Source organism: Bombus terrestris, chromosome 18, assembly GCF_910591885.1.
Source record: "Bombus terrestris chromosome 18, iyBomTerr1.2, whole genome shotgun sequence".
NCBI classification, from domain to species: domain Eukaryota; kingdom Metazoa; phylum Arthropoda; class Insecta; order Hymenoptera; family Apidae; genus Bombus; species Bombus terrestris.
In genome coordinates this window covers 4,028,432-4,052,767 of record NC_063286.1, presented here as the reverse complement: position 1 = coordinate 4,052,767, position 24,336 = coordinate 4,028,432, and the positions used below count along the sequence as shown (strand labels likewise).

Genomic DNA, 24,336 nt, shown 5'->3' with positions numbered 1-24,336 from the left:
TTAGAGTAAAATGACAAAGAAAAAAGAAGAAATTAAATATCTGACACATTTTTAAGGAAAAAATACAATTTACTTTCGTTAATTTTCTTTATAATATTTTCGAATAAAAAAATAATCCTTATTTCTATCTATTGTTTAGAATAATATGAGCACATATTTGAAATTACACATTTTAGTTCTATAGCTTAATACTATTTACATTGATAAATGATTTATGTATAAAGGATATTATAATTTTCAAATAAGAAATAATTCTTACTAGCATCTACTGTTTAGAAGAGTATAAACGCATATTTGAGATTACACGTTTTAGTTCTATACCTTAATACTATCTATATTGATAAATGACTTATATGTAAAAAATGCTGTAATTTTCGGATAAAATTCAATTTTTAACTGCATCATAAGAGATCAATTTATCGCGTTAGATTTATATGTGATTTGTGGTATGTACTTCTGAGAACACTATGATTGTGTGTATATGTATATGTATAAATTTAAAGAAAGTAGTATAGAACACAGATCGTGTAGAATTAACCATAAGTGGGCACCATTGCACACGTGGAGAGGTTCTAACCTAAGCGGATATATTTATGAATGTAATTTTTATTTAAGCATAATTTCCACACATAAAAATGACTTATAAAGTTATAGTTGATTCTAAAAATCCTCCAACAGGTATGTTGTACAACATAATTTTGTTAAATATAGTAAGTTCAACTACATACATGAAAAATAATGTAGAAAACAGATGTCAAAAATGTTCGCTAAACGAAGCCTTATTTTTTCTTTATTTTTAAATAATATTAGTGAAAAAGTGTGTTTTATTTAATAATATCTAACTTAATGTTAGAAAATATCTTCCTAGTGTAGTGTTTAATAAAGTAATACTATTATGTGCTTTTTAAAAATAAAATTGTGTTAATTTGACAATTGATGTTTTGTAATGTATATAGATGCATTGATAGTATTAGAGGTAATCAATTCCCAAAATAAGGAAAAAGTTGAAATAGTTTGGTGCAATGATTGGAAGGATGATGGAAATATACAACTAACTGATAGTCAAAATAAAGTATTGGGAAAAAGAAGCAGTGATGTTAGTCGCTATTTTGCTAGAACTACATGTATAGATCTTTATGGTAAGTGTATATCATATATGTATTATTTCTTTTATAATATATAAATAGATTTTATTTTTTACTTACTTTTGTTATATGTTTAATTTAGGTGGTGTCAATCCTCGTGAAAAGACTGAAGTTGATCATTGGTTATCATTTGCGATCGGACCTCTTGAATTTTATCCATTAAAGGAAGATGCACTCTCTTATTTAGATAACATATTGATGACAAACACTTGGTTGGTCTCCAAAAAATTAACAATTGCTGACATCCATGTATTTTGTACTCTTGTAGATAAGAAATTTTTGACACAGTTTGAAAAAAAATTTATTAATATAACCAGATGGTATAAACAGGTGCTTTCATTATCAGCTGTGACAAAAGCATTACTTTCAGTTAAAGAGAATGCAAAATTATCTCTTCATAATAATGTACAATCTGAGAAAACTATTAATAAACAAACAGGGCAAAGAAAGCAAGAAGGTAAATTTATTGATTTGCCTGGAGCAGAAATGGGTAAAGTAAGTAATTTATATTTATAACAAACTGTTTATTTTATAACGTACATAAATTGTATAAATTTATTTATTTCTATAATAGGTCATAGTACGTTTTCCACCAGAAGCAAGTGGCTATTTACATATTGGTCATGCTAAGGCTGCCTTGCTAAATCAATATTATGCACAAACATTTCAAGGACAATTCATTATGAGATTCGATGATACCAATCCTGCAAAAGAGAATGTAGAATTTGAAAAAGCTATTCTAGAAGATTTAGAGTTACTGCAAATTAAACCAGATCGATTTACTCATTCTTCTGATTACTTTGACTTAATGTTGGAGTACTGTACTAAACTGATAAAAGATGGTAAGGCATATGTAGATAATACACCAGCTGATATAATGAAAGAACAGCGTGATCAGAAATTGATGTCATCAAACAGAAATAATTGTAAGTATAAAACATTAAAAATTAAAATAAAAATAGCACAATGTTTTCAAAATAATCTAAAGGAAAAAAAGTTATTAAGAACATCATTATATTCATATTCTTAGCTATTGAACAGAATCTTGAATTATGGAATGAGATGCAGCAGGGTACAGTTAAAGGTCAGGAATGTTGTGTTAGAGCAAAAATTGATTATCAATCTACAAATGGATGTTTACGAGATCCAACAATTTATAGATGCAAACCAGAACCACATCCTCGTACTGGTACAAAATATAAGTATGTATGAATATTAAAAATCTAAAGAACTTAACAAATGCTTCATTTTCTGTATATTTAATTCAGTAACAATTTTTCATATAGGGTTTACCCAATATATGATTTTGCTTGTCCTATTGTCGATGCTGTCGAAAACGTTACTCATACTTTACGTACAACAGAATATCATGACAGAGACGTTCAATTTTATTGGATAATTGATGCCCTGGGATTGAGACGTCCTTATATATGGGAATATTCACGTTTGAATATGACGCACACAGTTTTATCAAAAAGAAAATTAACTTGGTTCGTTGATCAAGGTTTAGTTGATGGTTGGGATGATCCACGTTTTCCAACAGTAAGGGGTATTCTGAGAAGAGGGATGACAGTTGAAGGATTGAAACAGTTTATTATTGCTCAAGGTAGTTCAAAATCTGTCGTTTTCATGGAATGGGATAAAATATGGGCATTTAACAAAAAAGTTATTGATCCAGTTGCTACTAGGTATACTACACAAAAAATGTTTTTATAAAAAATATTCATAAAGCTAATTCACATAATATCAATTTTTAGATATACTGCTTTGGAATATAATAAAATTGTACCAGTGCATATAGATGATGCGAAGGAAGAATGGTTAACCGTTCAAAATCATCCAAAAGATATATCAAAAGGCACTAAACAAGTATTAGTAGGATCACAGGTATATATAGAAAGAGATGATGCAAATTTCCTAACTGAAGGTCAAAATGCTACCTTCATTAATTGGGGTAACATTTTAATAAAAAAAATTGAAAGAGAGAATGATGTTATTAAACGAGTTGTAGCACAATTAAATTTAGAAAACAAAGATTATAAAAATACATTAAAAATTACATGGTTATCGATACCGTCTGATAAAAATCATGATGTTAGTAAAGTTAATCTAATTCCATGCTACGCTGTTTATTTTGATCATATTATAAGTAAGTCAATATTGGGAAAGGATGATGATTACAAAGATTTCATTGCAAAAAATACAAGAGTGAGTTTTTATTGTTTTTACTAATTATAAATTTAAGGAACAGAACAAAAATATATGTAGTAAATATTTCAGACAGAGATACAAATGCTTGGAGAAGTAGCATTAAAACATGTGGAAAAAGGAGAAATAATTCAATTACAAAGAAAAGGATTTTTTAGATGCGATGTATCTTATGCTCCTGTTAGCCCATTTTCTTCTAGAGAACAGCCTTTAATATTATTTCATATTCCAGATGGTCATACTACAAATATAACAAAATCCATACCTACTGGTAGTACACCAGAATCTGTTAAAGAAATTTCTCAAAAAAATGTATGTATCATTTTGTTTCTACAATTATAAGTTAATAATGTACATGTAATACAATTTACATTTATGTAAATTCTTTTTCTTATTGTTATTATTTTAGAAACAAAAACTAGATGCGAACTTAAATAACAAAAAAATTGTTGTACAATTAGAAGAAATTGGGACACCAGGTACAACATTAAATAAATCGCAAATGATATCCGATGAAAATAAATTATCTGAAAATATTATACAACAAGAAAGCAGAATTAAAGAATTACAATTGAAGATAAATCAAGAAATGCAACAACTTTCGAATTTAAAAACAAAATATAAAAATAAAACTGGTAATGAGTGGACTGGAATCAAAAATCAAAATATAACAAAAGATATATTAACAGAATCGCATGCTGTAAGATTATATAATGAAATTCAAAAACAAGGAGATAAAGTAAGACAATTAAAAAGTTCGAAAGCAGAAAAAAGTGTTATTGATGAAGAGGTAAAAAAGCTTTTGGCTTTGAAGTCAGATTACAAATCTGTTACTGGTCAAGATTGGAAACCATCTACTATTCCAACAACTGATGTAACGAATAAAGAAGAAAATTCTGTTGACAAAATATCAGAAGGTATACAAAAACAAGGAGATAAAGTAAGACAATTAAAAAGTTCGAAAGCAGAAAAAAGTGTTATTGATGAAGAGGTAAAAAAACTTTTGGCTTTGAAGTCAGATTACAAATCTGTTACTGGTCAAGATTGGAAACCATCTACTATTCCAACAACTGATGTAACGAATAAAGAAGAAAATTCTGCTGACAAAATATCAGAAAGTATACAAAAACAAGGAGATAAAGTAAGACAATTAAAAAGTTCGAAAGCAGAAAAAAGTGTTATTGATGAAGAGGTAAAAAAACTTTTGGCTTTGAAGTCAGATTACAAATCTGTTACTGGTCAAGATTGGAAACCATCTACTATTCCAACAACTGATGTAACGAATAAAGAAGAAAATTCTGTTGACAAAATATCAGAAGGTATACAAAAACAAGGAGATAAAGTAAGACAATTAAAAAGTTCGAAAGCAGAAAAAAGTGTTATTGATAAAGAGGTAAAAAAACTTTTGGCTTTGAAGTCAGATTACAAATCTGTTACTGGTCAAGATTGGAAACCATCTACTATTCCAACAACTGCTGTAACGAATAAAGAAGAAAATTCTGCTGACAAAATATCAGAAAGTATACAAAAACAAGGAGATAAAGTAAGACAATTAAAAAGTTCAAAAGCAGAAAAAAGTGTTATTGATCAAGAAATAAAAATTCTATTAGATTTGAAAAATAATTATAAGGCATTAACAGGACAAGAATGGAAGTCAATACCTGATATGTCTAAGAAGAAAAAAGATGTTTCTAAACGCGAAAATCAGAATACATCTAATAAAGAAATAAGTAAAAATGAAGGCATGAAAGATGTAGATATAGGTAAAACAAGATTAGGATTAGAGGCAAGAAAAGAAGAAAATTTCTTTGAGTGGTATTCTCAAATTATTACTAAAAGTGGTATGATTGAATATTACGATGTATCCGGCTGTTATGTTTACCGCCCGTGGAGTTTTGCTGTGTGGAAAATGATAAAAGAATACATTGACAAAGAAATAACACAAATGGGTGTACAAGAATGTTATTTTCCTATGTTCGTTACACGAACAGTATTAGAAAAAGAAAAAAAGCACATAGCAGATTTTGCTCCTGAAGTTGCATGGGTAACAAAATGTGGAGAATCAGACTTAGCAGAACCTATTGCTATAAGACCAACATCAGAGACTGTAATGTATCCTGCTTATGCCAAATGGTTAAAATCTGATACTGAACTTCCTTTAAAACTTAATCAATGGAATAATGTTGTAGTAAGTATCAAATACATATGTAAATTATTAGTTATTACGAATAAAATAATTACTTTTTTATTTAAAATGTTATTGTAATCAAATGTTCCTTTATCACAGAGATGGGAATTTAAAGATCCTAAACCTTTCTTACGTACAAGAGAATTTTTGTGGCAAGAAGGTCATTCTGCTTTTGCTACTAAAGCTGAGGCTGATGAAGAAGTCATGATCATTTTAGATCTATATGCAAGAGTGTATGAAGACTTGTTAGCAATACCTGTTGTTAAAGGCCGTAAAACGGAAAAAGAGAAATTTGCTGGTGGTGACTACACTACCACTGTTGAAGCTTTTATTTCAACAAGTGGCCGTGCAATACAAGGAGCGACAAGTCATCATCTTGGACAAAATTTTTCTAAAATGTTTAATATTCAAGTAGAGAATGCCGTAGAAGGGAATGAAAAAACATTTGTCTATCAAAATTCATGGGGCCTAACGACTCGCACGATTGGAGTTATGATAATGGTATATATATCTTTGCTTTAATAGAAGAATATTTTTCATGGAAATAATTTCATACTTCATTTGTAGGTCCATGGAGATGATAAAGGTTTAGTATTACCACCAAATGTAGCTTGTATTCAAGCCATTATAGTTCCTTGCGGTATTACAGCAAGTACAACGCCTCAACAAAGAGAATTATTGTTCTCTGAATGTAATAAATTATTAGGTGAACTTTCGAAAGATTCGCTTAGAGTTAAAGCAGATTATCGGAGTAATCGCACACCAGGTTGGAAATTTAATCATTGGGAATTAAAAGGTGTACCCGTAAGAATAGAAGTAGGCCCTAAAGACTTAAACAAAAATCAGGTCACTTTTGTACGTAGAGATAATTCTGAAAGAGTATTTGCAAAAAGACCTGACGTAGTCACGGCTTTGCATACATTACTGACCAATATACAAGCAGATATGCTTTCCAAGTAAGCTATTAGAAAATAAAATCTTTGTATAATATTGTAAATACTACTATTTTATAAATGGACTTTTTCCCTAACAGAGCAAAAAAAAACTTAAACGAGCATATTAAGCGTGCGGATAATTGGAATGAATTTTGTTCTTATCTCAATGAAAAAAACATATTATTATCACCATTTTGTGGAGAATCATCTTGTGAAGATAAAATTAAACGCGACAGTGCACGGTAAATATGGTTAAAATCTTTTCTATGATTGTCTGTAGAATATAAAGTGGATACATTTTATTTCTTTTTATAGAGAGGATACGGGAGGAGAAATTGGAACATTATCAATGGGTGCAAAAAGTCTGTGCATACCATTTGATCAACCACCTTCATCAGCATCTTTTGATAAACAAACATGTATCCACCCCGATTGTCAGAACAAACCGCAGTTTTATACACTTTTCGGCCGTAGCTATTAAAGTAATGTAATATGTATACAAAAATGAGACAATTATTACAATAAAAATTTCTTTAAACAACAGTTTTTCTACATATAACTGTAATAGTAGTATTATAATACTTATCCATATGAATTGATATTTGTATTAGGTTGTCCTAAAAGTGTCTTTCTTTTACAGACACATCTTTTACAACGACGCATCTTTATACAAACATGAAAGCTAATCTGTCGAACGTTGTGATTTTTTTTTGATAGAACAAAATGGATCATACATAGTTTGATAAAATAATATAAAATGGAAAATGTTGTGCATCCATTATTTCCTTATAAAACGAAAGAAACTATTCAAACGACCTAATACTATTTCAAATTTGAAATAATCAACTTCATTTTATCATTATTTTATTTATCATTGTATTTGCTTACAATTGTTGTAATTGTATCTAAAATTTATTATATTGCTTATATTGCTTAAACCTCTATTTAACTAAATTTTACTTAATTTTATGTATTCTTATTTATAGTTAAATTGTAGACGAATGTAAACAAACTGTTGGAAAAAATTGTCTGTTATATTACTTAAAACAAAATAAACTATAACAAATTTTAAAATGATATGAAATATAGTAAGACACATATACAACTAGGAATAATAAAGGAGAAGACATCCATTTAGGTTTTGAAAGCATTTCATAAATAAACTATAAAATTTAATTATAAAAATTATTTAAATATTATAAATTTATAAGTATAAATAATACTTATTGCAAATACATTAGAAGCTAAAGTAATGTATTGTATACAGAATTGAAATGTATTTACCAGTATATATGTACAGTACTTTTAATTCATAATTGAAACAAAACAATAGTATTTTTTCAAATATGTATATATTTAACATCTTGTAGAATATATCAGGAGAGATGATAATCAAGCAAGAAGTTATTTTATATACAAAAGTAAGTCGAGTAAGATGAAGATTCTTGGTTGAGATTTTATTTTGAAAAAAATCATATTTGAAAATTTTTCTATTATGTATGGACGTAGCTAACTTTCAATTGAATAAGGGTGGTACAAGCGGGTAAGAAGTTATTCTACAAATAAAGGTAAATCAAAAGTGTAAAATAAAACTTTTCGTTTGAAGCTTCTTTTTCGGTACTTCAAATTTGAAATAATAGTCATTGACAGATACAATCAATTCGATCGGGAATGAGCTGAGTAGTCTAAATTTTCAAACTCGACTTTTTGTAGAAAAAAATCTGAAATAAAAGGATGTTATCCTTTTTTTCAATTTGCCTTTGTTTATAAACTCATCTTCTGTCCAGTTACATATATTACCCACCTTGATACATTTTGTATGTAATTTTACAAAATTTACAAATTATTCTTGTATTATCCTTAAATTTTTAAATGTTGCATATAAAAGTGATATATTTATTTTATGAAATTACATTATTAATGAATGTAGCATGTATGAATGCGATTTTAACATTTTGTAAATAAATACCTTTTTAAGTTTTAAAATAAGAGTTTTCTATGTACATATTTATATTACAACAACTATATTTTAAACAATTTCTTACTAGTACTTCTTAAATCACATTTCTAACTATTGGTCAAAATACCAATATGTATTGTTTATTGTAACGATTTCATTTCAGTAATGAAATCTTCAATCTTTTTCAATTTCAGTGTTGTGACTTGTCAATTCTTTTATTACATATTTAGACGTAGATAATGTAAAATTTTCATCGTGTTTTGATTCATCTATGCTTGAATTTTTTACATGTTCTGATGAGTTAAAATTTGTTTGTATATTATTTTGTTCTTTTAAAAAATTTGCTTGTTGAATGCACCTTTTACTATCCTCTTTTTTATATCTTGAGAACAAGTCTGGATTATTATCGACAAAACATTTAATCTTTTTTAAATCAATACTTACTTTAAAATCTGTTTTCAAACCTTTTTTCATATTGTGTATTTTATATGTTCTGTCTATAATATCATCAAAGTTTAAATTTTGTATATTTTGTTCTACATCATTAATACTTTTACCATAATTATGGTTACAACTTGTAATAGCATCGAAGTTATTTTTAGTGTCGTCACCTAATCTAATAGTTTCATGATTTCGTCCTCCATCGTTATGCTCAACTGTTTTATTCTCACTTTGATTATTGTTATTTGTAAAAACATTTGGATTATTTGTAACTAATGTTGCATTAATTAGTAAATCATCTTTTGTATTTTTGCAAGGAATTGTTATTACTGGATCCAGATTTTCCTTTATATCATCTTGATCATGTTCAGAGTATTCATTAACAAATATGCTTGTGTTTTTGTCTTTATTGCTATAAATATTTCCAGATCTAATATTTAGTGAAGTATCATTTTGTGTTTTAAAAATACATTGTGGAGCAACCTTTTTTATTGGTACATCAAATGTAGTGTTCTTCCTTGTAGTAGTTACACATTCCATATTAATATTTACAGAATATTTATCATATAAGATCATCTATGCAAAAATAATTATAATCACGTAGGTAATCCATAAAGTTCCTACATATTTTTAACTATATAGTAAACAGATAATAATTAAAATATATTCACCTGCAGATTATTTATATTAGATACACGAAACTTAAGATCACGTAAACACACATATTCTGGTATTAATTGAGAATAATTACTGTCTGTGGATTCACATTTCCCTTGCCAATACATATTGCGAAATTTATTATTTGATGTCCTGTGTTGTTTTAGAATAAGCCTATAATTCATGAAATATCACAATATTTTATGTACAAGTGCAGTGATATTACTTACCAAACATTTTATTCATTTGGAAGTATAAATATGTAAAATTTAATTTCGGAAAATTGTTATAATGTAAAAATATTAATAGAGATATATAATACTTACATTTCAACATCGTTCTGAGGTTTCCATTGTTCGGCTATTTGTGATCTTTTTGGTTTTGAATGGTCTAATGTAATAGATTTTTCAATGCAATTAATTCTTGTATCATTTGTGAAACTTCTGTTACTTGATTCAACAACAGGGCTGATACCTCCATCCTCATCACACTATTTTTAAATAAAAATATTCTTTGATAAATAATGTTAACATGAAATATATTGTACAATATATAAACACAGTTATTTTATTATACATCTTTTTTATAGAAAATATGCAATTTAAAAGATATTTTACTTACATCTTTTATGTTATTATTAACTTTAATATTTTTAGATATTTTATTCATTTCATTTACAGTATCTACAGACATGTGAAATTTTTCTTTGTTTGTATCAGTATTATTAGTGAATATATTATTTGATGCATTCATTTTTAATGAACATTTTGCACTAGATGTATGTGGAATATCTTGACTCTTATTACAATTTTGTTTAATTTGAATATGTTGTTTTTTGTCTTGCAAATGAAATTCATCTATCGAAGTGCTATCCTCATTATGATTACTAACTTTTAGATTATTTTTATTGGATGCAGCATATGTAAAAGCATGTAAAGGTATATGTGATGCTCGTGATGTTTCTTCCATTACACTATTAGTTTTCCGCAACTTTTTAGTTTCACTTATGCATGAAGCTATTGGGAACGATATACTTTTATCACGTTTTCTTTTTAAATTTAATTTCAAAATATTATTGTGATAACATGAAGGTTGTAGCAGTGAATTATTACTTATTGATCCATCTCTATTTTGTGTTGTTGGATTATTGATCTTTTGTTCTAGTTCAATAGATGATAGATTCTCAAATTCTTTGGGTGCCAATGAAACTACATTTGTAATTTTGATATTTGAAGTAAAATCAGTACAATTGTGTTCATTTTCATCGTTTAATTGTATTACATTATCCAAAATATTAAAATTTGTTTTATTCAGCGGACTGAATTTCTTTAAATTATCAAATTCAGTTACATTTAAATTACTTATCAAGGAATTATTAGTATCTGTTTGATTTTGATTGTTTTCTTGTAATAATTTTTCTATTTTTAATAAACTAGAATCATATATAGTATTACTTTTATTAGATTCGACTTTATTTCTTTTAAACGAAGATAAACAATTTTCACTTTCATTAGCTTCAATAAACACGTTATTTAATGAGATAAAATTACTGGCCTGTAAAATATATACGAACATCTGTGTAAATTGTATTTTATAAATGATTATTTAATTTATATTTTTAATATTGAAATAATTTATATTCTCAGTTAATTCGTGTTTATAAGTTTTAATATTTGCCTCTATAATGTCATCATCGCTATCGAGTGTAATAATATCAACTTGTTTGTCCAGTTGTGATTTGGAATGCCAAATTGAAGAATTGGAACTATCTTCATAATTATGAAACATTGAAGCTGTTACTGAACTTGACACACTCATAAAACTTTCCTTAGTACTTGTAGACTGCAGGCTGTGCTTTTCCACATTCGTTGGATCCAACATGGTATTTATATTTTCATTGGTTCGATACTTATTATTGCTATTGAATATTAAAATAGTTTTTAATATTAAATTTAACGTATTTAGAAATTTATGCTTTTAATACCTTATATTATTTTAATACTAACTTTTGCATTTCTTCAATTAGTTTAAGCTGCCTTAATTTAAAACTTCGAGGACCAGGACGTTGTTTAACTATTGGTGATTGTGATGCAGAACTTATAAGGGGTGAACTTGATGCAAATGGTATAGGTGAGTCTTTACCAACAGAAATATCACTGTCAGAATCTTCGAAATCAGAAACATTCCTGGAGAAATAATTATGTATGTAATAATATATATTATACAGGGTGGTTGGTAACTGGTGGTACAAGCGGAAAGGGGGTGATTCTACGCGAAAAAAGAAGTCGAAAATATAGAATAAAAATTTTTCATTTGAGGCTTTATTTTCGAGAAAATCAACTTTGAATTTTCGATTGAGGTTATATTGATAAACACTTCCAATGTGTTAGAAAGTGTTCATAGAAATTTAATTAGAAGAGCAGAAGTATGTGTTCGGCAGAATGGGTAACATTTTCAGCAATTTTTGTAATAATAAACTTTATGATTACTTCATATTATTTCATTATGTATTCCTAATTTTCCGTTACGGCAAAAACAAACTTAAACTGCGATAATATCCATCGAGACAACGATCTACAGTGAGATCCGTTATAATGAGACGTGATAAAGTGCACGCGTACCGAGCGAAAATTCAAAGTCGATTTTCTCGAAAACAAAGCCTCAAACGAAAAATTTTTATTCTATATTTTCGACTTCTTTTTTCGCGTAGAATCACCCCCCTTCTGCTTGTACCACCAGTTACCAACCACCCTATATATATACTAAATATAATGTATGTAATAATTTAAATTTATAAATAATATACTAATAATTCATATATTTATTAAGCAGTGATACTTAAATTTAATACCTAGAAACAGACTAATACATACTGTAATGTATCTTTTGTTGTGCTTGAACTAGCAGTCGCCTTAGATTTGCCTATGTAAAAGAATAAATCAAGATTAGGTAAAAGATCATTTCTTCAAAAACTTTAATTAAAAAGTTCTTAATTGTTTACCTAGAATAGAAATACACTCTCTACATTCCCAAACAGGATTAGCCCATTTAAGCTGTCCACAAGCCATGTGAGTTCCTTGTGAACCACAAGTTCGACAAAGAGCTAATTCCCATTTCCTGCCAAATTACAATTACAACATATAAAAAATGAGAAATTAAAATCTTTAGTCACATTAATATGTAATAAATAAAATTTTTCTTTACTTACGCGTTAGAACTTGTATATTTTCTGCCTTTAGGACATAAGCATATTGGAGCATTACATTGATCATGTCTATATAAAAGTTCTTCAAATGCATTGGGTACAAGTTCCCAAGAAGCATCTCTAAAGCAAAACCATTAAAATGAAAATCTCTTCTGATTTGGCATTTTATTACAAAGTACACAAACAAACTTTATTTTTTACTTACTGACTTGGAATAAAAATACCAAATTCTGACATTGCCTTTTGAAATAAATTTTTATTATTGCATAAAGGACACTTAAAAAAATATCCAGCACTCATAGCCAGTTGCTAAAACAATTTTTTCAGAAACTAATATATATTTTTATATACTTAAAAATTCAAATATTTTTAAATAAACTGTTATTTTACCTGAACACATTTTCTATGAAACCACGCATTTTTTTTGCAACATGGAGCCCACATTGTACCAACTGTATCATAAGGATCTACTTCATCATAACATATACAACATACTACTTTATTGGTTTTTGACAATTCAGTTTTGACTCGAGCATCTATTTTCTGTTTTGGTCTATGCTTTATACAATATGATCTAAAATACAATATATTCATTTTTTTAAAAAGGCCAAAATTATAAAGTCAATATAAACATAATGTACCTAAATTCATCAAAAAATTGATTTAGGGTTCCAGCCCTTAGCCCACAAGGATAATGAAATATTTTTTTACATTTTACATTACAACATCCCAAAGTAGCACCAGCTTTTTTGCAGTATGAACATACCTTTAAATTAAAATCATATTATAATTTTCAACTATATATTTCCTTTTTTTGTTTATATATGAATACTTACCAATCTTTTGCCCCTGCTAATTTCCTTCTTTATATCTGTTTTCAAAAATCCTAAAATACCTTCATCATCCTTTCCTCTCTGTTGCATGTTTGATGATAAAAGCTATAAGAGGATATTGTGTTGAAATATTAAATATCTATCATGATATTAAAAATGTTTAAAATATGATACTTATAAAATCATGTACCAAACAATAATAATGTGTAATAATTTCACCATCTTCATAAAATTTTCCAAATTCCAATTCATTATTCTCTGATAATCTACAGAAGCAGCAAATTCTATGTTTAGATGGTTTATTGCGCTTTGACATGGTGTTTGCTATAAAATTTAATAAATAGATTTTAAATGTATAACATATAAGAGATTAATATGATATTTTTTACATAACTAATACAAAAAATATATATGATTTCAATATATTTAATACAATAAATATATTGTTTATTTACTATACAATGACGTACTTAAAAAAATAAGTTTGAACATTTTATATAAGTGGGAATCATTCTTCTTACATCAATAAGTCAAAAACGGCAAATTTTTAATTGTCATTGTCATTGTTGTAGCAAATAAGTTGTATGTAAAATAAAACCAGTGCAATACGTACAAATTAATTTTTTTCTAAAGACGTAACTTCAGATGCATATATGTAGATAAAATATACATTAAAATTAAAAGTATCATATGAACTTTCTTTATATATACATATTTGAAAAACACTTGTATTACGTATGTACAATGTACATATAAGTCATTCTTACAATGAAAACGATCGACAGAATGAGAAATCGTGATATTAATGCATGATAATATAAATGAAACATTCCATTTCAATAACTCGATTAATATCTTTCTCCGCACAATACAGACAAGAGTACATAAAGAAATAACAAATTTTTAAATTTCGACAGGTTATTGCTCGATCACAAGCAGTTTATTTTCAAAATAATACTACGCGGGGAAACTCCATATAATTAATGTGATACTACACCAAACTTTTAATAAAGATTCACATTCCAATAGCCGTATAAATTCTATATTCGTATATCTGTCAAAAAATTGATAAATGAAGTTTTATTTAATTCAAATTACTAATTATTATTTATTATTAACAAAATATGCACTACACACACTTTCTTTTAGAAGAAATTACAAACCATTGAATATATATACACATACACACGATATAGCCCCAGTTGCACGTGTAACGATATTTATCCAGATGCTGCGCTCTCTGGTGACGCAATAGGTAAACTATTCAAATATACAAATTAATTTTTTACAAATATTTGGGTACAGATTACATATTTTTACTCTATGTTATAATAATTAACATACAATGTGATTATAATATTAAAAAAGTGGTATTTAATTTGTAATCTCTTTTATAAAAATATGAAGATATAGTGTATTGGATAAAAATCATTATTTCATGATTTTTCCTTTTATATAGAAAATACCATTACATATTACGAATAATATTATTTAAATAAGGTATTTGAACGAGATCTCTTCGAGCTTGCATCAATCGATATAAAACCGGGCAATCTAAAGATTCACATTTCGGGTCATCCAAGTAGCCAGTACAAGACTGACATATCTAGAAAAAAATAAACATTTTTATATCAATGTCCTTTATATCTATACAAAAAAAATAAAATATAAAAATTATACTTACCATATTAAGTTCGTGATAAGTACGTTCTAACCATCTTAACTTTTCATATAGAATAGTAATTGTTTGACTTGGTTTTGACATGCAATTCATACAAATATCTTTTTGCGTTTGATTTTCACAAACAGCACATATAACAGTACTAAAAAATTGTCGAATAGTTAGCTTTTGATTATTCGCACATAAATTAATTATTTTATCAGGTGTTTGGCGATGGATCATTTCTGTATACCTAATGATAGAGGAAAGTTAAAAGATAATATTTCAGAACAAATATTACAAATAGACATAGTATAAAAGCATATTATATAATATTCATTATACCATGTATTAGCATCAACGCCGACTAAATTTAAACACCGATTAAGTGGTGGTATAATAACTTTTGTTATGTAGTATATCGAATTTGGAATTAAACTTTCATCTAAAATTACTTCTGTTGGAGTTCGTACACACTGAATTAGTGGCTGATTTGGGGCTCCAGCCACTATAATATATCGTACTCTTTCGCCAATACGAGGTATCGCCCGTGGATCTTTGCGCATCAATCTTCGTGTTAACTCCAATGCAGGTACACAAGCACTGATTTTGTAACCATTCAAGCCACGAAATTCCTTTGCAAATGTTAAATCTTGAATTGATATTCTTTTACGTAAAATTTTATCAAATTGTCTAGTAACATATTGTTTTACTAAAGAGAGATCCTTTGTATCAAATAGGATTTTCAATGTTTTTTCAAGTATCTGAAATTAAAAATTTAATTTAATTCTAAAATGTTTAATAATTAATTAATAATTCTAATTAATAATAATTTAATTAATCAAAATTTAATATTGATATTTTCATATTACCATTTCTTCATTTATTTATCTTATTTTAATTCATTTACTTACCTTAGTTACAGCTGGACAACCATCTCTACGAACAGTTTCAATACCTTTTGCTAAATATTCAGGTTCTTTCTGTTCTGGAGACTCATACATATAACCACAGTACCTTTTTTTAGTCTGAATATGAAAAAATATTGTAGAATGTTATACGTATTAATTAATTAATTTATTTATAATTATTTATTTATTTTTATTATTGATATATTATTTATTAATAATATTAATAAAACCTTACTTGTAATATTGATGGTTGCAAAACTTTCTCAAATTTAAGTTTTACAGGAGGAGGATTAGCTGCAGTAACAGTATCAGCAATTTCAGCTCCTATTGCAAACGCCTCTTCTCTTGATTTTCTACGTAAAAGAATAAATAACGAATCTGTATCACCATAAACAACTTCAGCTCCCCATTTAGGTGTAGATTCTACTATTTTAATTGCTCGTTCTAATGTTTCCCTTCCTTTACTAACAACACTGTCCCCTATCTTAATTAATAATAATTATAATTAACTTTGCAAAAAATTCATAAAAATATTATGTGATATATGTCTGACATACTTCAATACAAGGCATTCTGCCACTAAAATTAGCAGCTGTATAACCATAAGTAACATTTGCAATTAACTTAAGCCCTAATTGTTGTGAATGAAGAATACGTTGTAATGCGTGATTTTCATTCCCATGAAGTTTCATAGACTTTTTTACCATTAATCGAGTATTTAAAATTTCTGTAAGCATACGCGGTAATATTCCCATTCTTATTTCTGGTTTTACAAAAGCTACACCACAGGGTGCAAAATTTATTTTTCCAAATAGTTTCTTAGCAGTATCTTTTTTTATTTTTAATGTAGTTGCACCAAACTCATATGGTTCATAACTAGAAGAAATAAAAATAGTATTGATTTTATACTGCTCTTTTTATCATAAACATATAGGAATATTGATATTATACTTACTGGCCAATGTGCTCTACACGACCTAAACATGTAGAGAAACAATAGTTATAAGCAATAATAATGCTTGGATATAAACTTTGAAAATCCAAGACAATCAATGGATCAGTGTATAATGTGGACTGTGGTTCCATAATAAGTGGTAGAGATTCAGGTGCGCGCATTCGGGCTCTTTGTTGTATAGAGGGTGAAACTGAAATATAATTCAAAGGTTTTGCAAGCCTCAACATCATTGATTCAACTCGAAACTGAGAACCTCTTGAAAAAACTTCATAAAATTGTATTCCGAAAAGTCGTGCATGTTCACAAGTTCGACCTAAGATATTGTTGAGATATTATATAAGAAACAGAACATTACATTATAAAAAAGAATGAAAAAGTAATGACTGATACAAACCAATAATATCAAGATGGATTAATATTCTCAATGTACCCACAATTCGTATGACATAATGAGTAATAACTCTCCATCGTATTGTTACACTTTTATGATTCCACCAATTAGTTAAAACCTGAAAAGTAGGACATGACACTCTTTCACGCATTACATGATACATAACATTCTCAAATGTATAATTTAATAATGCTATTTCATGTCTCATTATTCTCCAAACATCAAGGATAATTCGACCTGAGATTTTTGCATCACTGAAATTATCTTTATCAGATGCTTGTCCTTTAGATATTGGAGGGGCAGTTGGAATTCTTGAAATTTGCCACATAAAATCTTTTAGACCAATATGAGAAGCTCTATGAAAGATATATCCCCATGAAAGAGACTCAATCTCCCAACCAATTAAAATATCTGGATCACAATGTCTAACTAATATTATAAGACTATTTAGTAAATCCTCTTCAGTTGATACATATGATGTAGTACATGTATTAGCTGAATGTATATTTTTTACTTTCGTATTTTGGGTTAATGAACTTACAAGAATAGCACCTAAAGTAGTACTATAGTTAGTTTTATACATGATTATAAAAAATAATTAAGAAAGAAATACACTAATTCTAATATATACCATGCTCTATCTGTTCAATTTTTGAAGATAATGGAACATCATTATGAATAGCATAGAATATTGCTCCAATTGGATCATGGTTTGGATCAGGGAGAAATTTATCACGTGTAATAACGTGTATTTCTACTGCTAATATTGTCAGATATTGATGCTGCAATAGTTAAAGAAAATTTTAATAACGTCTGATATGATGATATCTTATAATTGCATTTGATATGATAGTATTACCACAGTTAAGCCTTTGGCATTTTGACGATTTTCATTTTCAATATTACTACTATAGCCTTTTAGAGTATATTCAATTTGTCCATATGAAATACCTAGATATTGTGGTGTATCATTATTCTTGTATAATAATGGATTTTCAAGCATTTTTTGTAAAGAAGAATTAAAACTATTATTAGATTTGCTTGAATGCTCTGAACTGCCAGAACACTGTGATTTCATATATCGATTATTAGCAAGTATTTTGTTCAGAATATTGCTTTCTTTTATATCTCTTGGAACATCAATATTATCTTTTACTTCATAATTATTGTTCTTCTTCGATAAATGCTTTTTAGCTTGTAACCAAGTTTTAACATTTTTCGATGTTGGTGGCTGAATAAGAGGATGAATTATTAACGCATTGTATCCTGCAAGAACTCTCTTTATATTGCAAGATTTTATACTTGATCCAGAAGGATAAAATTCATTTATTCGCACTCGACGCCAGAGTTTAATACCCGTAACTCTATCTAAACTACATTTAAATGGAATTACTTTGTAAATACCATTATTACTTAAATTTTTTCTTTGCATAAATTTTATCAAATCAATTTTGTTGCTGAAAAATAATGAATTGAATTTGGATTCTAAAATATCATACATCTTCATAGAGTTTATGATTCTTTCTCTGCTTGGTGAATTAAATTTACTTGTAATAGTAATCAACTTAGTTTCTGTACCACTTATATCTTTTAGTGCCATGATATTTGGGGTATTTGATTCCGATTCTAATTTACCATTAAGGTATTGTGTATATGTCATATTACAAACGTCTTCTTCATCTTCATCTTCATCTTCATCTATATTTTTATGTTTTAATGACATTTGGTCTGAAGTATTGTCTAAGTACAAATTGGTGTTATCTTTTGATGTACTTGGTAAATTATATTTATAATTAACTTTCTCATTCTCTCTTGTGTGTAGTTTTATAGAATTTCCATGACAGTTAGAATTCACTATGGAAATACTAATGGAATCATTGCTTTTATGTATATTATCTATGATTTCTTTTGTTAGAGATAAGTTTTCGAAATATATATTATCCTTTACAGAACTAATTTCTTCATTATTAATATTCATAAAACTTAATTTTTTACAAATCTGTTTGTTATTTTTAGGAATAATTTGTGTTTCAAAATTTGTTTTTAATACATTATCTTCTTTTTCAAAATTAATTAACTCTTCATGTACATTTGAACTACTAACATTAAAAATCAAATTTTATATAAAACATTCTTGTAAAATAAAAATATAGTCATATTTGTAACATTTACCTGTCTTTGTGTTTAAGAATAACTGATCCCGTTTTGCCAATATTTGAAGTTTCATTATGTGTAAAGAATGCTGAAAAAAATGTAAAATAATTTATCTACAACATAGTTTGATATATTTGAAATGATGCATAACAATAATATACTACTTACCTTGATTTTCCTCTAAAGCTAAATTATCTATTTTATCATGAAATAAATGTTGATTATTTCGTTTCAAAGTATTATAACTAAATTCTGAACTACGAGATTCATTATTTCTAATACTTTTATCTATTTTTGGAGACACTATTTTTATATCAAGCGAAGAATATTTTTTTGAGACAGAACATGGGCTATGTACCAATTTTGCTTTAGTTGGGGTATGATATGGTTCATTTGGTAAATAATTTCCAATGGTATTACGTCGCTTATAAGGAGATTGCAAATTAGAATCTTCCAATTCAAGCCTTCGTTTTATCAGTGAAATATTAACAACACCCTTGTCACTTTTAAATTTTGTATTTGGCTTATAAACACAAATGCGCTTTTCTTCCTTGTTAATGGTAGTATCCCGATCTACCTCAGAATCACTGGAACTATTATCAGCATTACCATCAAGTGCAGGTATGTTTAATTTATTTGAAACACTATTCATGATATATGATTCATTAGGATTGTTTCCAAAATCTATTGAATTTTTTAAATGTTTACACTTATCTAATGTATATTCGATCTCATCTATATCATAAACATCTAAATCTTTGTGATCTAATTTATAAATATTTATATCTTTATAATACGACAACTTTTTTTCAGTAGTTTGTGACGTTTTTCTACGTTTACTTTCAAATTCTCGAGTTTGTTTCTGATAAAATGTAAAATATTTAGATAATTTAATATCAAATATAGTTCCTTGTGGAATCATTAATTGATTTTGTAAAAAATTAAGATTTATTTGAATATTTATAAATTTTAATTCATTTAATATCATATTACTATTGAAATGTAGTGCATATTTATCCAATTTTGTACATGTTTTTTTCCCCTCCTTTATTTTATTTCTAGTAAGCTGCCATATTAATTGCTTTTTATTTTTTAAAACTAAATCGCTTGGGCCATCATATTGAGGAACATCTCTTGAAGAAGTACTTTCAGCATTATGTTCAGTTATATCATTTGTTTTTTTGTTATCTTCTGTCATCTTACTTTCAATTTCAGTGATAACTGAGTTCCACGAACTAAGGCTCAAATCCAAACTTGTAATGTTCAAATCTTCAATTTCATCATCTTCATTATCCACTTTAATTTCATTATTCAACATAGAAAATTGAGAACCTAACATGCTATCGTTATCTATAATCTTCTCTTCTTCATTTTCTTCTCTTAAATCAGCCAATATTTCAACCAAATACATATCTTCAGAGTCCACTAAAACAAATAAGTATATATGTACATGTAGATACAAGTGTATATATTTACAAATAAAAATTTTAATATATAGTTTTAACAAGAAAATGTTTAGTAGAAAATTCTACTTATTGTATAATTACTTACAAATAGTGTTTTCTATTGTTTTATCTTGAGGTAAATTTTCTTTTATCTCAAAGTTATCAAATTCTAATAAACTATTATTTAAAAACGTTTCATCTTTAGTTTCTTTATTTAGCATTAATGATTTAAAATGATTTGGAACATATGAAGCACTAAATGAGTTATTTTCATCATCCATTTCTAAAGGATAATTGTGTGTTTTCGATGTTTTTGAAGTTATATCTTCACTGATCTAAGAGTACAAATGAATTAGACTTATATTTTTCAATATGAAAATTTTAAAAATAATCTAATACTATACCTGTGATATAGACTCCAATTTTTTCCTTAATCTTTCTTCTTGATAAATATCATTCTCTGTTAAATCATAAATTCTGTTACTAGTATTAGAATACAAAAATTGTGATTCAACATTCTCTAAATCCTTTGCTTCTCTTCTATATTTTTCTTCATTCCAAATGGCTGCAATACCAGGATTTAAATCCAAATCATTTTGAATTTCTTGTCTATTGAGTATTTCACATGCTTGTGCATCTACTTCTAATTTGCAGGTGCTTTGTTTAACAATAAATGCTGGGAGGTGTTTTTGTGAATCAAATAAATTTGATGAACTCTCATTTTCTGAGTTTTCTTCTAATTTTGTATGTATGCATTGTCTAAATTTAACATCTTTTAAGTTTATTAAACTCATACCATATAGATTATAATCAATCATAAATTGCAAAATAAAAGGTATATGTGCTTCATGTGGTTGTAAACTTTGACCAAGTATTACTCCATTCTAAAAAAGAATATTTGCTATTATTTCTGCATTCTTTAATAAATATAAAAAGATAATTACAAGCACAAATACTATATACTTGTAATAAATCAGCTGCTCGTTTGATCATAGCTGGATTGTAAAAGTAAATTTTTAAAAACAAATGTTCCTTTTCATGATATCCGTAAAAAGGACTAGAAAAAAGATTTTATGTAATCAAATTCATATAAATATATATATATATATGTATGTATATGTATATATATGTAATAATAATATGCAATATATTTAATATTCTTACATTCCAGAAACTTGTTGAATTTTATAAACATGCTGAGTATTAGATATTGCAGATCCCAAAGATACATTTATTGCAGAATCTATCGCTGCTGCCAATTTGTACATGTAACTATTAACATTATTGTTTATTGTACATGGTATGTACATATATGGAAATACTCCATGTATATGTAAACATGTTTTTGTTCCTTAATACAATTAAAAATAAAAGATAAATAATTATTATTTAAGTATTTATTAGTAAATATTACATATTAATAAATTACGAAGGAGGATTATACCAGAAGGAGTAGATCCAAATATCCTGATAACTGGGACTTGTCTAATTTCATTTCCTCGAAAGTCTGAAAATGTTACATCTACTCCTAATAATGGAATTGACTGATAACTATCTAAAGTTACCAAATTAATTGAGAACATATTTCTTATCTATAAACAAAGTATTATATTTTTTATATTACTTACTTAAACAAATAAATCCGTCTTTTAAGTACTTACCTGAAGAATTACAGGTTAGAAAAATTTTCTTTTTATACAATTATTGATAATAATAATTCATGTAAAGTGAGAAGTATGAAATTCCAGGTTATGCTTATATTTGTTCATCCACTGATATTGAATTTCAAAGTTATTATGCTCACAATGTTTCTTGAAGTAAAGATGTTTTGTAAATGTTATTTTACCATCATTTTTATACATATATTAAACTGTTAATATTGTTTTTAAAAATTCTAATTAATTTTTACATAGCCACACAACTGATGTTTCTGCTAATATGATGCAAAAGTCACAACATCAGGTATACTTTTATACTTTTAACTAAAAAAATAAGTAACTGTTAATTTCATTAAATAACACTAAAATAGGTATATAATAATAATATAATAAAAACTAGAATTTATATTTTTTATAACATGTTTTTATTTTGTATTACAATTTAAGTTTTACAAGTTCATTGTTATATAAGCATATGTAATTAGCAAAATAAATTGTACAAAAGTACATTAAACATACATTAGGCATTTGAAGTATTTAATTTCAACTTTGATTATGTAGACTGAATGAAAAATAGACTATAATATACTTTGTAGAGTAACAGGTTCTCATATTTAAAAAATATTACATTTCATAAGATCAACATTGTACAAAATAACATTTCACTTTTGTATCGCATATATACTTATGCATATGCAGATAATATTGATACATATTAAAAATATTTTGTGCGTATGTATTTCATGGTAATTTATAGGCCAATAGAATTATAATAAAGCATTAGTAAATATATTAGAAATTCTTCAAATATAAACTATTAATGCATAAATAATTCTAAAGTTTAATGTTTACATGAAATAAATATCAAAATATGCATAGAAACAATAATAATGATGGCCTAAGTTAATCAACTTAAGGTAGTTAAATGAATGTTTGAATATTGATGATACAAATAGACTCGATATTTCATTCTAATCATATAATAAATTAAACATATCAAAATACGAATACTTAAAGGAAAAAAATTAAAATGATTCGTTTTTTACTTTAAACATGCAAGTTTAAAAAATGGTACAGTAACTTCTTTCACGAAAGGGATTCGATTTCTGTGATGAAAAACCAACCAAAAGATAATCTTCTTGCTCGTGTTCTGTAATGTATTTCATGATATCTTCAACAGCTTTGCTAACTGTGATTCGTTTTAAAGCAGCCTCGCGTCGTAGCTGCTCCGTAATTTGCCGTTGTTGTTGTAAATTGGTGGTCACCATATCCATAACAGACGAAGGCAACAGAATTTCGTATAAAATACTAAAATAAAGTATTAAAATACACAACATTTCTGTCTTCGATTGTTCAATAGCAATATTTAAAAGTATTAAAGCTATGAAATCAAATTACCAATTTTTGATAATAACCTCCGTCAATGCGATACGCTTAGTAATTCTTCAAATAAATTATTATACTTTTCCTACGTCTTAATAAATTTTATCAGTTTCCAACTTTAAGCCTATCCCTTAAGGCTAGTTTTCGTAAAGATGTATATTTGGATAAATAGGAGCTTTAGAACTCATATGACATATATAATTTCAA

At 26.9% G+C, this 24,336-nt stretch overlaps 4 protein-coding genes and 1 long non-coding RNA gene across 13 annotated transcripts; 2 read left to right on the top strand and 3 right to left on the bottom strand.

Moving 5' to 3' along the window:
* Window positions 1–209: 209 nt before the first annotated feature.
* LOC100645732 (bifunctional glutamate/proline--tRNA ligase) lies at window positions 210–7,172 on the top strand. Of its 3 annotated transcripts, none has more exons than XM_048414079.1 (14): window positions 210–678; window positions 957–1,139; window positions 1,228–1,640; window positions 1,720–2,071; window positions 2,176–2,347; window positions 2,432–2,833; window positions 2,903–3,353; window positions 3,426–3,665; window positions 3,763–4,087; window positions 4,289–5,541; window positions 5,641–6,042; window positions 6,109–6,497; window positions 6,575–6,718; window positions 6,792–7,019. In XM_048414079.1, the coding sequence occupies exons 1-14, from the start codon at window positions 636–638 to the stop codon at window positions 6,955–6,957; spliced, it is 4,935 nt and encodes a 1,644-aa protein (XP_048270036.1). In that variant the 5' UTR covers window positions 210–635; the 3' UTR covers window positions 6,958–7,019. The 3 variants fall into 3 exon arrangements, with proteins under 3 accessions (XP_048270036.1, XP_020723224.2, XP_048270035.1); XM_020867565.2 differs by adding an exon at window positions 7,117–7,172 and having other exon boundaries at window positions 214–678; window positions 3,763–5,541; window positions 6,792–6,958; XM_048414078.1 differs by having other exon boundaries at window positions 215–678; window positions 3,763–5,541.
* A 637-nt stretch (window positions 7,173–7,809) lies between these two features.
* On the bottom strand, window positions 7,810–14,853 carry LOC100651302 (putative uncharacterized protein DDB_G0282133). The gene is made up of 15 exons (XM_012318304.3): window positions 14,847–14,853; window positions 13,763–13,896; window positions 13,576–13,677; window positions 13,381–13,505; window positions 13,130–13,313; window positions 12,945–13,048; window positions 12,743–12,859; window positions 12,536–12,651; window positions 12,408–12,456; window positions 11,541–11,720; window positions 11,212–11,452; window positions 10,156–11,088; window positions 9,861–10,024; window positions 9,549–9,708; window positions 7,810–9,453 (listed from the first exon to the last, which is right to left on the bottom strand). The coding sequence occupies exons 2-15, from the start codon at window positions 13,886–13,888 to the stop codon at window positions 8,611–8,613; spliced, it is 3,444 nt and encodes a 1,147-aa protein (XP_012173694.2). The 5' UTR covers window positions 13,889–13,896; window positions 14,847–14,853; the 3' UTR covers window positions 7,810–8,610.
* On the bottom strand, window positions 14,208–22,887 carry LOC100645852 (DNA polymerase zeta catalytic subunit). Of its 7 annotated transcripts, none has more exons than XM_048414076.1 (19): window positions 22,750–22,887; window positions 22,533–22,680; window positions 22,253–22,439; window positions 22,052–22,145; window positions 21,493–21,972; window positions 21,195–21,423; window positions 19,812–21,068; window positions 19,662–19,731; window positions 18,349–19,588; window positions 18,121–18,271; window positions 18,031–18,041; window positions 17,493–17,607; window positions 17,099–17,411; window positions 16,701–17,019; window positions 16,379–16,627; window positions 16,147–16,260; window positions 15,578–15,996; window positions 15,257–15,485; window positions 14,208–15,178 (listed from the first exon to the last, which is right to left on the bottom strand). In XM_048414076.1, the coding sequence occupies exons 2-19, from the start codon at window positions 22,669–22,671 to the stop codon at window positions 15,041–15,043; spliced, it is 5,754 nt and encodes a 1,917-aa protein (XP_048270033.1). In that variant the 5' UTR covers window positions 22,672–22,680; window positions 22,750–22,887; the 3' UTR covers window positions 14,208–15,040. The 7 variants fall into 7 exon arrangements, with proteins under 7 accessions (XP_048270033.1, XP_048270032.1, XP_012173688.2 ...); XM_048414075.1 differs by having other exon boundaries at window positions 17,493–18,041; window positions 21,493–21,653; window positions 21,885–21,972; XM_012318298.3 differs by having other exon boundaries at window positions 17,493–18,041.
* LOC125386867 lies at window positions 22,630–23,865 on the top strand. Its single transcript, XR_007227352.1, has 2 exons — window positions 22,630–22,763; window positions 22,837–23,865. It is a non-coding gene; the product is annotated as an uncharacterized LOC125386867 (long non-coding RNA).
* On the bottom strand, window positions 23,149–24,300 carry LOC100645580 (guanine nucleotide-binding protein subunit gamma-1). Its single transcript, XM_003402089.4, has 2 exons — window positions 24,145–24,300; window positions 23,149–24,054 (listed from the first exon to the last, which is right to left on the bottom strand). Exon 2 carries the CDS (start codon window positions 24,018–24,020, stop codon window positions 23,808–23,810), a length of 213 nt encoding a protein of 70 aa, XP_003402137.1. The 5' UTR covers window positions 24,021–24,054; window positions 24,145–24,300; the 3' UTR covers window positions 23,149–23,807.
* Window positions 24,301–24,336: the final 36 nt, after the last annotated feature.